Consider the following 14,199-nt stretch of genomic DNA (forward strand, 5'->3'; position numbering starts at 1 on the left):
AAATGATATTTAAAATTCATAGCCTCAGACTGTCTATGCAAGATAAGACTGTCTAAGATAATACTGTCTAGTACAAGTATGTAAAAAAGATAAACTTTTAATGTGAAATCTATTTATACATAATAATATTTCAATGTTTTAATATATATATATTGTTTTTATTCTACAGCTTAATATCATGTATAACAACCTACGCATCGATAAAAGAAATTTTTATACTTGTAAATAAATTGAAAATGTAGTAATTTTTTTTGCATCTTTTCTTATATGAATTGGACTCCCACTTAAAAACTTCTTATACTATTCTAGTAGCATAATGAATTTCATAATTATTAAAGGATTATTTTGGTTGGACGTCGGGGAGTACGATATATTTTGCGAGAAAGACTGTATCAACTTCAGAAGACTCATTCAATTTAGTACCAAATATGAAAGGAGTCACTGTGTTTGACTCCTCGTTGCAACAAGATAAAAGAGGTAGACTATACAAAGCTGTAAATTTAAATTCAAATGTATATATTAACACATGATTTGAATGTTTATTTCATGTTTTTATGTAACAGGCACCTGTCATTTCTTAAATGGTGGTTGTGAGGATATCTGTGTTCCACTACAAAATGGGCGTAAATGTCAATGTGATCTTGGTTTGAAGCTTCAACCTGATTTAACGTGTGACAATGGTGAGCATTTTGTTTCTATTGATTAATACTTATATTTAACACCCATTTTTAAAGTGTATATTCAGCTATTATAAAACACATATAAAAGAGATGATTTCTGTATTTAACAGGTTGGAGAGAAAACTCGAAATCGGGTATTATCCGTTAAATCGCGTATAGTCCCCGATATCAGGGTATCGTTGAATCCGCGAAATCGGGTATCCTGTGCGACTTTCTGTAAAAGCAAAAAAAATTAAGCAACGGTGCATAACGTTAGTTAGTGTTACATGTACATCAGTATCTTGGGTATTTATTTTTATTGAATCCAATTTATATGTTTGTCTAACAAGTTTAAAATCACTCCTGGGGTAGCACAGAAGACACGGTGGCGTCATTATTTTTCAATTCAATTTCTAAAAGCAAATAACTACATGTCGTTTGTGTTTATTTCCCAATAAATTATTCCACAAGCTTAATTTCCTAACTGATGAATTATTTACAAAATGTAAAACTTTGTAGAAATTTAACGACTTACGCTGTGTTTTGTATTTTTTACGTAGAAAAGTATGGCGCCCCTTTCACGTTAAATTTAAATTATTCCTCAATTGGTAAGTATTTCTCACCGATATAGAGAGTAAGGGGAAAATAAAATAAAAGTTTTTAAGAAAAACATATGGGAAAACAGGTTTAAAAATGATATAATATGAAACAAATTTAATATGTACATGTATTGAAATACATTTTTAAAAATATATACACTGTACAGTCTAAAATTTCTAAACAAAAAACAAAACAAATAACTGTATGTCGTTTGTGTTTATTTCCCAATAAATTATTCCCCAAGCTTAATTTCCTGACTCGCGCATTATTCACAAAATGTAAAACTTTGAAGAAATTTAACGACTAACGCTGTCTTATGTATTGATATATAGGTACAGTAAAGATTATATAGTAAATCCTATGATGTATATATGCACCACAGTCCTGCAATGCCTGCGGTAAAAGAGGAGGCGCGATTTTTTTTAAGAAAAATTTTTTATGTCAATTTGGCATGGGAATTTTCATTCGAAGACACCGCCAATGTATTGCTTGCATTTTGATCGATGCAAGCGACGTTATTTTACCTGTATGTGTTTGTGTGGAAATTGAGAGCAAGAAGCCATGTTTAAAGGATTTTCGTTTGGCTTGGGGGGGGGGGGTCATATAAATAAAAATCCAATTCGGACGTCTTTTCATGTGCTAATTATACATTCCCAATATAGAGCTAATATTCAAATATGAATTATATATTAATTTTGTACATATCTTATTTTGTAAATAATTATTATATAGAGTTTTCAATCGTGTCTTGGCAGAATTCCTGGACTGCCTGCATAACTCGTACATCTTGAATGTAATTACTCTTCGGATATTAAAATTTCATACAGATTGGAGCCACTTCCTTTTTTTATTATAAAATTGGATAGACAGGGTAGATTTCCCCTTCTGTGGTCCATTTTATGGTATATCGCTTTATTATACCTTATTATGATATTTACAAATTGCGTTGTTTGGTTCTATACAGTACGTCACTTGACATGGAAATAAAACTTTATAACCCTCTGGGTTTTTTCTTTTATTTAGCTATTTTCAATACTTGTCGTTTGTGGTAGAAAATAACAGGTTGCTATTTTAACCTCGTATTGTTTCGGTATATATGCAATTATTGAATAAATGTATTGGAGATATGAAGAATTCTATTCACTCAAAAGGACAATATAGGGAATATGATTTTTATTAGGTGAGCAGATCTTCCCATTAATTTATCATGCAATGAGTATATAATATTCAATGACATTTAGGTCCAAACTCTGCTATGGCATTTTACATTTATTTTAATTATTTTGAAAAGGGGATGTCTCTTGGACACATGCATAACACATTCGAAGTATTATTTTTCCTTGTCCGAGATGGGCCGATCGGACCACAGGTGCTTGTGGACAGGACCCCCCCCCCCCCCCGAATATACACCCTGGGTCCAAGGATATTTTTATTCGTCTTTTTCCATAAATTAATCTTCTAGTACACATTACAATGTATTTCATATTAAAAATTCAAAAAATAATGCCTTTACGTTTGACGATGAATACTCGGATTACTGTGGAATGCCTGGGCAATTAAATAGCACGATTAAAGACAAAAAGATCTACCAAAACAAGATATAATGACACAATTTGGGGACATCTGGTAGGTATATCATATTTTAGGCCCGGTATCCAAGAGGGGTCCAGTGTCAACAAATGGAAGTGACTTACCCTCTCTATTTTATAATATCGCGGGTATGATTTTTTAATAAAACGTTAATTCTACGTTTTTAATATGATTTTTTTAATTGGATTTTTCATATGGAATACATTGTAATGTGTACTAGAAGATTAATTTATGGAAAATGATGAATAAAAATATCCTTGGACCCAGGATGTATATTCGGGTGCGGGGGGTGGGGGGTGATCCTGTCCACAAGTACCTGTGGATCGGACAAGGAATAATTGAAAAATGAATTTTTTCTCTAGTACCGGTAAGCAGTAACAACCGTCACAGCTATTCACCCCCCCCCCCCCATACCCTGAAGTCGATCGCCGAAGAATGGTAAAATATTGCCGACTCTGCAAAATTAAACGATCAATACATTTTATCTCACAAGCAGCGTTGCTAAGAACATCATTGTCGTTGCTGAAACGTTGGAGCATGTTGAATCCAAAGGATTTTTTTTTTTTTGAATAAGAAAAGAAAGAATATGTCGCCTTTTTATAACTTCTGGAAATTACCTTTATTTGTTATTCTCTTTTTGTAAAGCATATGTACTGGTACATGTACAAGATACAGGGTGTTTCAACAAACATGTCCCGACTTTTGATGTCTATGTTTTTGCACAATAATAAAATATTTACAAAATTATAACTTTATTTTATTGCACATTTTCCGGCAATGTAATTGTGATATAATCAATATAAAATAACTTCATTAATCACCAATACTAGTGCATAAGATTTTAAAAGAGTGTTCATATGAAAACCATCTTTCTAGGAAACAGACTTCTTAAAAGATGTCAAAACCATACAGAACTTCAGAGAAAAAATGAGGATGCTGACTTAAAAACACTGCGGCATTTTCGAGCACATAAAAATTATTAATGACGTTAAATGACGTTAAATTGAAAACTGCTGCTGAAGTTCAAAATTTAAAAATGCCTGTCTTAAAAAATAATTGATTCAGCATCACTTCAACTTTCATATTGATAAAATTGTTTTGATATGTGGTTTTCATTTTGCAAATATTTTCTTATATTAATACTGTGTAACTTAATATTGAAACCGCAAAGTCGGGACATGTTTGCTGAAAACACCTTGTATATATGAAAGGAATGCTTTTCTGCAAATATGTATAAAAAATCAAAATACCCCCCCCCCCCTAAAAAAAGATTACGTATGTATGTGTTATATTGGATTTTTAGCCGTAGTTTGAAACATCTTTACCATAAATAATTCATACATTTTGTAATATATTTCATTTTGTGCACAAGCTTAAGATATTTAACAGTTCTGTTGATTTGGGTATGACTTTGAAGAAGTTGCAAATACTTTTAACATTATGAAAAATATAAAGCAGAACGAACGCTTGTATTTAAGATCCGTAGAATGGCTAATTTTGTAATACTGAGTGAAAAAAAATCAATGTTAATTTTTTTTAAATTCTACGAAAAAGTTGTCATGTTATAAGAAAAACATATCTAAACAGAATTTTAACTTGGGATGTCGTATATGTTATGATATATGTCACATATATGTACAACATGTAGCTATATGTGTCACAATGAAATTTGACGGAAAAAACGTCACATTTAAATTCGACACTCAATAAATTGCTTTCATTTTTAGAATTATTTTTTTCTAATTTGGAACCATACAATATTAAATACAAAATGTGCAAAATCAAAGCTTCAATGAGATATAAAATTGAATTGATTCTTGATAGAAGTGTTTGTTTTAGAGGCTATCTGAACGTCACACACATGTCTAAAACTAATAAATCTAATTATCACGATAGAACTGTTGAATGTGCATCTCTTCAAAAAGTTATTAGTATATTCCAAATTAATATCACGAGAATGGCGACAAAATCCCAACAAAAAATAAATGTCAACATGCTATGTCACAGACGTAAAAATAAGGCGTTTTTGACGTTATTACGTGCACTTGCATAAGATATCATCTAAAACATGTAAAGATTTTATCCAAAGACTTACTCTTTTTGCTGATATGGATGAAATAAAAATCACAGGCGCCTGAAGTGTGGATCGATAGCCCCCCCCCTTTTAATTAAAAAAAATGTAAGAGCTTATAATTTCTCAAAAATATAAAATTTCCCCAGCAATCACGTCTATATGTCGTTCTATGCAAGCAGATTGTACTTTTTCTTACGTTTAGAGAATGGTCTTGTACGGTATAATAAAAATACACAAGGTCAGAAACAAAATTTGTAAACAAACGGGGGGTTCCTGGCTTCGAGACATATTTCCAAGGTAATAACAGTGTTACCTATCATAATTTTGCAAGCACTCTGTCAAGGAGATGTTCTTCTACTAATCTCTTTAACCTAAACCCCATCATAAGTTTTTTATATGTCGTAATCGGACGATTTATTAATCGGATACATAATTTTTTTTCCATTGTCAGCTTAGAAGGAGGTTTTGGAGTTCGCACATCCGTCTCGCTTTATCTGATTGGTCAAAGATTTAAACTATATCACTGTTAACTGCATAAGTATCATAAGGAGTACGAAAATAAAATATTATCCAGATCTGCGAGACACGTTGCAACGCAAATAAAAAGGGGGGGGTAAGGAAAAAAATTTAAATATTTTTTTAAATAAATGCAAAACCTCGAAACTGTCCCACATCGAAAATCCTTTTCATTGAGAAAATTGGGGGGGGGGGGGTTCGATTCTCGGTTTCGTTTCCCCTCATTTTTTAAAATCAATTATTTGAAGTAGTTAGATATACTGTAACAAAAAGAATACTCAGTATGTAAGTGTCTATGCGAGGGCGGGGGTTAAAGGTGAGGAGGGGATAGGGGCTTTGAATGAAAAAATTAAATTCAATGCTAAATCAGCAACATATCTAAACTATACTAAAAACAGAGGGCTAGTACTAGGGCCTGCTAATATGACATGGAATTGTTTTGAATGTATCTCAATAAAATAAAAAGCAAGTGCTTTTCATTAAATGAGGCAAATTAATGTGCACATATTTCCCTCCCGCATTATGCATGCAAAATAGCAGAGAATTTAATTATTTTCAATGAACTGCATTGTGTATTTGACAACATACTAGGTATATATTTTTTCTTTCATAGAAAATGTAGGTCAAAAAGTAATGTCAAATTAATTTTCTAACGTCACGTAATCTAACGTCATTTTGACGTTACCGAAATTAACACCAACATCGTGCGCGACATTCTTGGTAATTACACCGCCTATACGCGATTTCGCGGATACAACGATACCCCGATTTCAGGGACTATATGCGATTTCACGGATAATACCCGATTTCGAGTATTATCCCCAACCTGTTTAAGAATGTAATGACTGGCGATAATGAAATAGGCTCAATAAATTAAAGTTGTAATTTTAAATTGGTAGATATCTATATGACGAATTTCATTGTTGTGACGGATTATTCTCACGGAAGGATTCTGCAGATTGACCTTAACACAGGGAATGTGACCAAGCTGCCAATAATTACACAAAAGCCTTATGAAATTAAGCTTGACAAGTCAACAATGGAACTTTACTTTTCTGACTCCTCTACAAAATCAATCATGTCAACTACGCTTCATGGAAAAAATAAAACCTTAGTTTATTCAATAGGTCCTTCATACATGTATTTATACTTTTATTTTAAATGAAAAATGAGTTCATTGTAACATGTATTGAGGTTTTTTCCTCTTTATTTACAATTTGCTATTGATATTAACAGGACATGCTTTTGTCGAGGGAATGGCTATTGACCATTCAACAGGGAACATTTACTATACAGCAGTGGGGTCAACCACTATTCAAAGTTATATTGGGGTTGTAAAAAAAAGATTCAATTCACTTCATAAGACTTTACTCTCTAAACTACATAGTCCAAGAGCGATTGTGCTATATCCATCAAAAGGGTATATATACACTATTTCTTTATAAGTATAAAAAAAATATAAAATGAATTTTTGAATACATCGATTTAAGAACTGTTAACCACTATGCATATTTCTATGAAATATAACATTGTTTACAAAATTATATTTACGTTCGTTACTTTAATCCTTTTCCTTGTTTAGCGTCATGTATTGGACAGAGTATGGAAACGTGACACAAATAAGTCGATCGTATATGGACGGAACTTCAAAAATTTACATAGCAACAAATAACATTGGGTGGTCAAATGGCCTTGCAATTGACTTTGAAAGTAAGTGCAGAAAAAATTCTTACTAGTAAGTAATTCCATATTGTAAAATAAGGACAATTTTCAAACTTCTGATAGATTTTTTTTAGCTAGCAGGCTTTACTGGACAGACGGGCGTAACAATCGCATAGAGTACTCAGACTTAAATGGAGGAAATAGACATATTCTAACAACCGATACTGACGCATTTTTGATGAAGATTGTGATTTCTGGACAACACCTGTTTTACACTGCATGGAATAGACAGTTATCTATATTTTTTGAATACATTTTTGACAGTTCAATAATTAAATAGCAATGCAGAAATATGCAGATCATCTTTGAAGATAAAATGCGGTCCTGATATATAATCAATAATTTTTTTTTATTTTTACATCAAATGAATATTCATAAAAGTTTGTTTTCTAATTTGAATTTTTTTTTTCATTTTAAAAATAAGGATAAATTTTCTAATGTCCCAAATAAAAAAAACTCTGGAAGAGCGACCAAAATACTCATATTTATAAATTAAAATATTGACTTAATCACATACATGTATATCATAGTCCTTAAACATTAAATTCTATGTAAAATGAGGAATAATTTTTTTTAATCAAATTTTAAATGGAGTAACTTCGTGCTTCTGGATAATAATTAGAGAACCTTTTCGGGAGGATTTTAAATAGTAAAAAAAAAATAAAATAAATAAACAAAATAAAACAAAAACAAAAGACATAGAATTGTTTTATGCCAGAAATTATGAAGATACAGCGGAAATGGTATATCCCATCAGTTCCAAAATGGCGAATGAACTATGATGATCATCTTATTTCTGAACTCTAGTAGACAAATTTTGATTCTGATTAAACTGAAATAAAACGTAAGCAAACTATTTTTATACCATAGGAAGTATTTCCACATGCTTAATAATTTTTTGCCACTCTAAAACTTTTAACTTGAAAAAAGAACTCATTGATTGATTGATTTATTTTTTTTTTGGTTAAAGCCTATTACTTTTGGCGTAAATATGTAACATGCATTAATTTATGATATGTATCGTTTTTATTCCAACCAGTCAGAGACTAAAAAGCTTGATTGCTCTATTCTGTTTATCAAGATTATTCAAATACATGTATAAAAAAAAGAATTGGATGCTAATTGGATGCTAAAAATTTTGATAAAAATTTTTCAATATCAAACAAAATTGTATATATTGATATTTGTTTGAATCCATGTGATATTATTCTATATGTTTCATGTCATAATTAATGACATTTTCATTGTTCTTTCTAATACCATTTTAAATATTTTTGTTACACATAGACGAATAACAAAAATGGACAAATCAACAGGGTCAAAAATTACTTTTATGTCAAAACATCCAGAGCTTGGGAGACTTGACAGCTTAGCAATAATTGCAGATGACATAGTAGATGGTAAATCAATTTAATTATTCTTTGTAATGGGATGTCGACAGTAGCTAGCAATTATTTACTAAAATGGGTTTAAAATCTCTACTTAATTTTAGTGAATCCTATTTGCTCGAAGAAAAACGGTGGATGTAGTACGTTCTGCTTTCCAACACCAAGCGGAAGAGCATGTGGATGCCAGGATAATGTTAATTTACTATCTGACCAAAAAACATGTGAAGGAGGTTCACATCATTTTGTTGTTAATTTCTACCATTATCGATTAAAATAAACAAATTCATATTTATGTTTTTATTATGACAGGATATTGACTGAATATCGGGAAATTAACCCGCCCAGGGTTTTGGCGCAGTAAAGCGAACCGAGCTTGCGATCAACCCAAAGACGGAAGGAGGGATTTCCCAATATTCAGTCAATAATAACCTTTACAGCATCTTTAACATCTTAACAACTTAAGTATGATTTATCGATTATTTTACAATTTATCGGATATTTGTGACGTCAAATGACATTTATGTTATTCCATTAAGGATGTGAGAATCAATAATTATTCTTTTTCAAACATCTAGATATTCCTGATTTTTTCAATAGAATTTCTAACCTTTTTGTTAAATATACCATCAGTAAATTTATTAATTAAGATCTTATGAACCACATTTCATTTACATTTGTTCTTGTTAGTGATTCTCTGTCCATCATCCATTGAGAATGCTGTGATGTCATCCAGTTGTAGTAGAAGAGTCGATGAATCGTGTGAAATCACATGCCTTGAAGGAAACACTTCTCACAGCATAGTTTGCACCAGTGAAGGAACCTGGAACCAAGACACAAGAAGACTATGTTTAGGTGAGACAATAGCTAATATTAATAAATTTGTAAATTGAATATGTAATAATTGAAATAATATTTTGATAATTATAAATAGACGATAAAAATACTCAGTATTTTCCAATTATTTTTTTTCCAGTCTCAGAACTCTGCATGATTGCAATTTGTTGCAATCGTATTAGCTGTCAAATGTTACCAGTTCTTTGTATCATATAGTTAATACGTTGTACAGTTATGAGATTTTGCCAAAGTGAAAGTAAATGTCATAAGTAAAATCGTTATTTAAGCAGGTTGTGGCTGTTACAAAAAACAATATTAAATGGCAATGTAATCAATGTCAGTCAAATATAGGAGACATATTCAGATATGAATGTATAAACCCTTTCAGAAATAATTTTTCCCTTCCAAATATTACATACAACTCAAACTGAGAAGAGTTATGAAACATTGAAAATAAAACATATGAAAGATGAATGAGAACATATATATATATATATATATATATATATATATATATATATATATATATATATATATATATATATATATATATATATATATATATATATATATTGTTTACCAAAATGGTTATTTTTTTTCAGTAAGATTATGTCCATCAACAATCAAAAATGGAAAGCTTCAATCCGATTGTCAAAGAAAAATTGGAAACAGTTGCACATTTACATGTGAAGGTAGCAAAAAATCCACCATTAATTCTTCAAGTATTGTGTGCACTTCGCAGGGCACCTGGAACGTAAACACTGAGGAATTATGCAAAGGTATGACTATATAATCTTTGAAATATAAAGTTCATGATTTGTGACCTTTTATATTAATTTCTTTTACGTTTTTGTGCAAGTGTTGTAAAGTTCATGATTTGTGACCTTTTATATTAATTTCTTTTACGTTTTTGTGCAAGTTGTGTGTGTGTGGGGGGGGGGGGGTCATGCACTTCAAATTTCCAACAACAAAACGTCTGATTTTTTAATTTTATATCTGTAGCAGATTTGTCAACAATTAGATAATCATCTAATACATGAGTAATAAATTTAATACCTTATTTTTCTTGAGCTATCCACTGAAGTGCCGTACTAAACCTTTCAAATATACGACAAGAAGAACTGCAACCCATCTGAAGACATGTATCAAAATACCATTGACCTTGCCATGTGAAACCAAAGTATTTGAACTGCGATGCATGTAAATTGATAATTCAAAATGCATTAGAAATATCTGTTTTGCAACAATATGATCCTTTCAAACACTGTTTAATGTTTTGAATAGCATCCTTTACAGAAGAGTATTGAACAAATGACTCCTCTTTAGGTATGCCAACATTGACAGACTTACCTTCTGGAAATGACAAATGATGTATCATACGGTACTCACCCTCTGTTTTCTTGCTAACTAGACCTACAGGGGAACAATGTAAAACTGGCATTGACTTTTCTTTGAAAGGACCCATAATTCTACCCAAATGTATCTCCTTCTCTAACTTCCTGCTGATAACCTCTGGTACATGTAAGTCCTGTGCTGATTTTAATGCAATATATTGTCGCATACCTATTCCATGCAGTTACCCAGTCATGCAGGGATAAGGAGCCATCCTTAAATTCATCATCATCTGTGGACTGCATATTGTGTATTACCACCTTACCTGTCTGATCTTGTTCTTCTACTTTGATTATATACTTACTTTTTCCTTTTTTTTAACAACAAAGCCATATCAACATATTGTTTTGACCAAATTTTAGATTTGATTTTATCGGAAACCCTTGCCTCTATTGGCACTGAGGAGCTGAGTCACTGAGGAGCTCACAAATCCCGATTTCTTACCTGCATTTTCTACAGGTGGGAATTCAGTACCCACAATCTGTGAACTGTGTTCAGCTACAACACTTGATACAAAACCTGAAATACCTGCATCCCCTGACTTATTCATTGTGTGACCATCCAACCCAGGAGGGATAGCTGTTAACCTGTTGCTTGCAGAGGTGGTAGCATTATTACCCCTTTCACCCCCCATATTATGAACAGAGATACTCCCCTGATGTTGTAGCAATGGTTTTATCTCTGCTAGCACGTTCTCCGTGACTGACTTTGTTATGGTTTGGGTTAATGCAGCCAAGGTTTCAGGAGGTACACTGAGGGGTGGAGTGCTGGTATCGCTTGCCACAGCATCAGTGGTGGTGGGCCCTCTTGTTTCCTTTTGTCCATGGCGTGGTCTTTTCGCCTGACTTTTTTTTGGGCTGCTGGCATAATGTTGGTAAACCTATAGAATTGTAAAATTGAGGCAGAAGTACATTTCCAATATTTAACATAATATAGGCCTAAATGTCAATTGACCGGAACTGCATGAGTCAGAAAAGATATACCGGTACTATGACCACGCATGTGAGCATGTTAATACTTAAAAATACATTATATCACCACTTGAATGCATAAAATACAAAGTACGTAATATAGGCCTAAATGTCAATTGAACAAAATTGCACGAGTCAGATCGTATAAGTACCTTGACCACGCATCTGATCATGTTATACTTTAAAATTCATTGTAATTATTGTATAAGCACTTGAATGCATGGAATACAAAGTGTACATCTGATAAAACAAACTAGAAAGTTGTCTAACCTGAGACTTTTCCCAACAGTCACTTTCCGTACATTCCGTTAAATTACACCCTGTACCTATTACAGTTGATGACAAAATTTATCCCGGAAATATCACAATAAAGAATAGAACGAATATTGTTCTGAAAAAGACCGACATTTCCCGTATTAAGCCATGAATCAACTTCTCTGAAACCGCTGCTGGTCAGTAAGGACTAGCAGCCACATAAAACAGAACGCTGACGTCGGTAATAAATCACCACTTTTGAAGTCGATTCTCCTCGTGCCATGTCAAATCCCAAAGTAGGCTGTAGTGCCTTTACCAAAGACAACTACGCAATGTTGTTTTTCAAACAAGCAATAAAACTAATCATGGCGGTCCTAAAATAATCGAAGCAGATTTAATTCACAAAGAAACGCCGTCCAAACACTCAAAATAATACTTTTATATAAAGCATCTATAAGCAATAAACCTAAAGTGTAGTTTGTCTGTTGTTGTTGTTGTTGTTGTTGTTTTTTTTTTTTTTTTTTTTAATTATTATTATTTATTTATTTATTTTTAATTATTAAGCCACAATTCGAATCGAGTAACTTAATAGGCATATTTAACGATAAATCTAAGTGCTGATGCACACAAATAAAACCGTGAATCATTGATGAAACAAAAACATGTGTGCATGATACATGAATGTCGAAAAGGGACATCGAGTACAGAACGGAATTTAAAAAATCAACAAATATACCGCAACAAACAAATTGGCAAACATTCATTTTCAGAACGATTTCTTCACAGAAAAAATAAAAATTAAGGAACTAAAACGAAAACCCAAGCGGGTACAAAATGGCAATTACAATGACTGCACAAGACTTGTACTTAGGCCTTGCCTAGAGTACCGTAAAATTAAACAATTTTAGTAATCAACTAATACCGTAACAAACAAATTTGCAGACATTTCTCCAACGATTTTCCTTCTCAGAAAAAATTATAAATCCGGAACGCATTAATTAAAATACATTCTTAGATAAATCAAATAAAATCGATGGAAAAATCACCAGGGTAAAAGCTGAAACTAAAACGAAAAAACCCAAGCGGGTACAAAATGGCAAGTACAAAAGACTGCCTGAAACTTGTACTTAGGCCTTGCCTAGAGTACCGTAAAATTAAACAATTTTAGTAATCAACTAATACCGTAACAAACAAATTGGCAGACATTTCTCCAACGATTTTCCTTCTGAGAAAAAAGGATAAATCCGGAACGCATTAATTAAAATACATTCCTAGATAAATTCCTAGATAAATCAAATAAAATCGATCGAAAAATCGCCAATGTAAAAGTTGAAACTAAAATGAAATAACCCAAACGGGTTTAAACTGGCAAGCACATGGAATGCCTGAAACACATACCTAGGTCATGCCTATAGTACTGTAAAAGGCACAAAATTTTTAATAATGAATTTCAAACGTAAAGGTTGAAATTAAAATGAAAAAGGCAATGATTGGCAAGCTAATATCTGATAAGCAAAGTTAATTTTTTTTTCTTTCTTTTCTTTTTTTTTTTATAATAATTAAATAAAACTGAAATTAACGCTCCCCTTATATTCCTACATACATGTACATTTCCTTGTTTGTTCAGATGAACTCCGTCGCATACAAATTTCTGACTACAATCTCCGTCCCAGGGAGAAACAAAATAATTCCCGTGTTCCCAAAATACACAATAACTTAGTGATATGGCAATGCATCTCTCAGTATTGCATTCATCATTGTACTCAAAATTAACCTTAAATCTTGGCAATAATTTGCAAACAATTATTTTCGCAACATTATAGCGGCGATGCATCACCGATACCACAGTTTCAATTTCTGCGGCCAACAATGTAGGATCTGTACTGGGAACGATGTCGTTCTCCTCGATCATTAGAACAACTTCCTCGGGACCTAAAGCAAATACACTCTCCATATCCTTAGATATTATATCACAAACCTTCCTTCCACCCACATCCCTGTACAAAACGGAATGCGTTTTTCCCAGACCAAGATCTGCAGAATATCTATGTCATCACCATGTTTCAAGAATTCGTGAAAACGACGCACAATTGAATGACCAAGAATGACAACCGAAGTTTTGCCCATTGAAGACATGATGAAATAATTTTACTCACCAAGTACTTGATAAAAGAAATAACAAACCTGAAAAAACGTCC

At 32.2% G+C, this 14,199-nt stretch overlaps 1 protein-coding gene across 1 annotated transcript in view; it reads left to right on the forward strand.

Annotated features, from left to right (window-relative positions):
• Positions 1-8,826, forward strand: part of LOC133192443 (low-density lipoprotein receptor-related protein 4-like) — a 31,861-nt gene extending 23,035 nt beyond the window's left edge. The window contains exons 10-17 of the mRNA XM_061328450.1: positions 339-477; positions 564-680; positions 6,339-6,566; positions 6,676-6,859; positions 7,022-7,149; positions 7,236-7,392; positions 8,449-8,561; positions 8,654-8,826. Of these exons, the coding sequence (XP_061184434.1) occupies positions 339-477; positions 564-680; positions 6,339-6,566; positions 6,676-6,859; positions 7,022-7,149; positions 7,236-7,392; positions 8,449-8,561; positions 8,654-8,826 (1,239 nt within the window). The remainder of the gene's footprint in view (positions 1-338; positions 478-563; positions 681-6,338; positions 6,567-6,675; positions 6,860-7,021; positions 7,150-7,235; positions 7,393-8,448; positions 8,562-8,653) is intronic.
• Positions 8,827-14,199: the final 5,373 nt, after the last annotated feature.

The sequence above is a fragment of the Saccostrea echinata genome, unplaced genomic scaffold (assembly GCF_033153115.1).
Source record: "Saccostrea echinata isolate AGI-Se365-2 ecotype Australia unplaced genomic scaffold, CSIRO_AGI_Sech_v1 ptg000025l, whole genome shotgun sequence".
In the NCBI taxonomy this organism is placed as follows: Eukaryota; Metazoa; Mollusca; class Bivalvia; order Ostreida; family Ostreidae; genus Saccostrea; species Saccostrea echinata.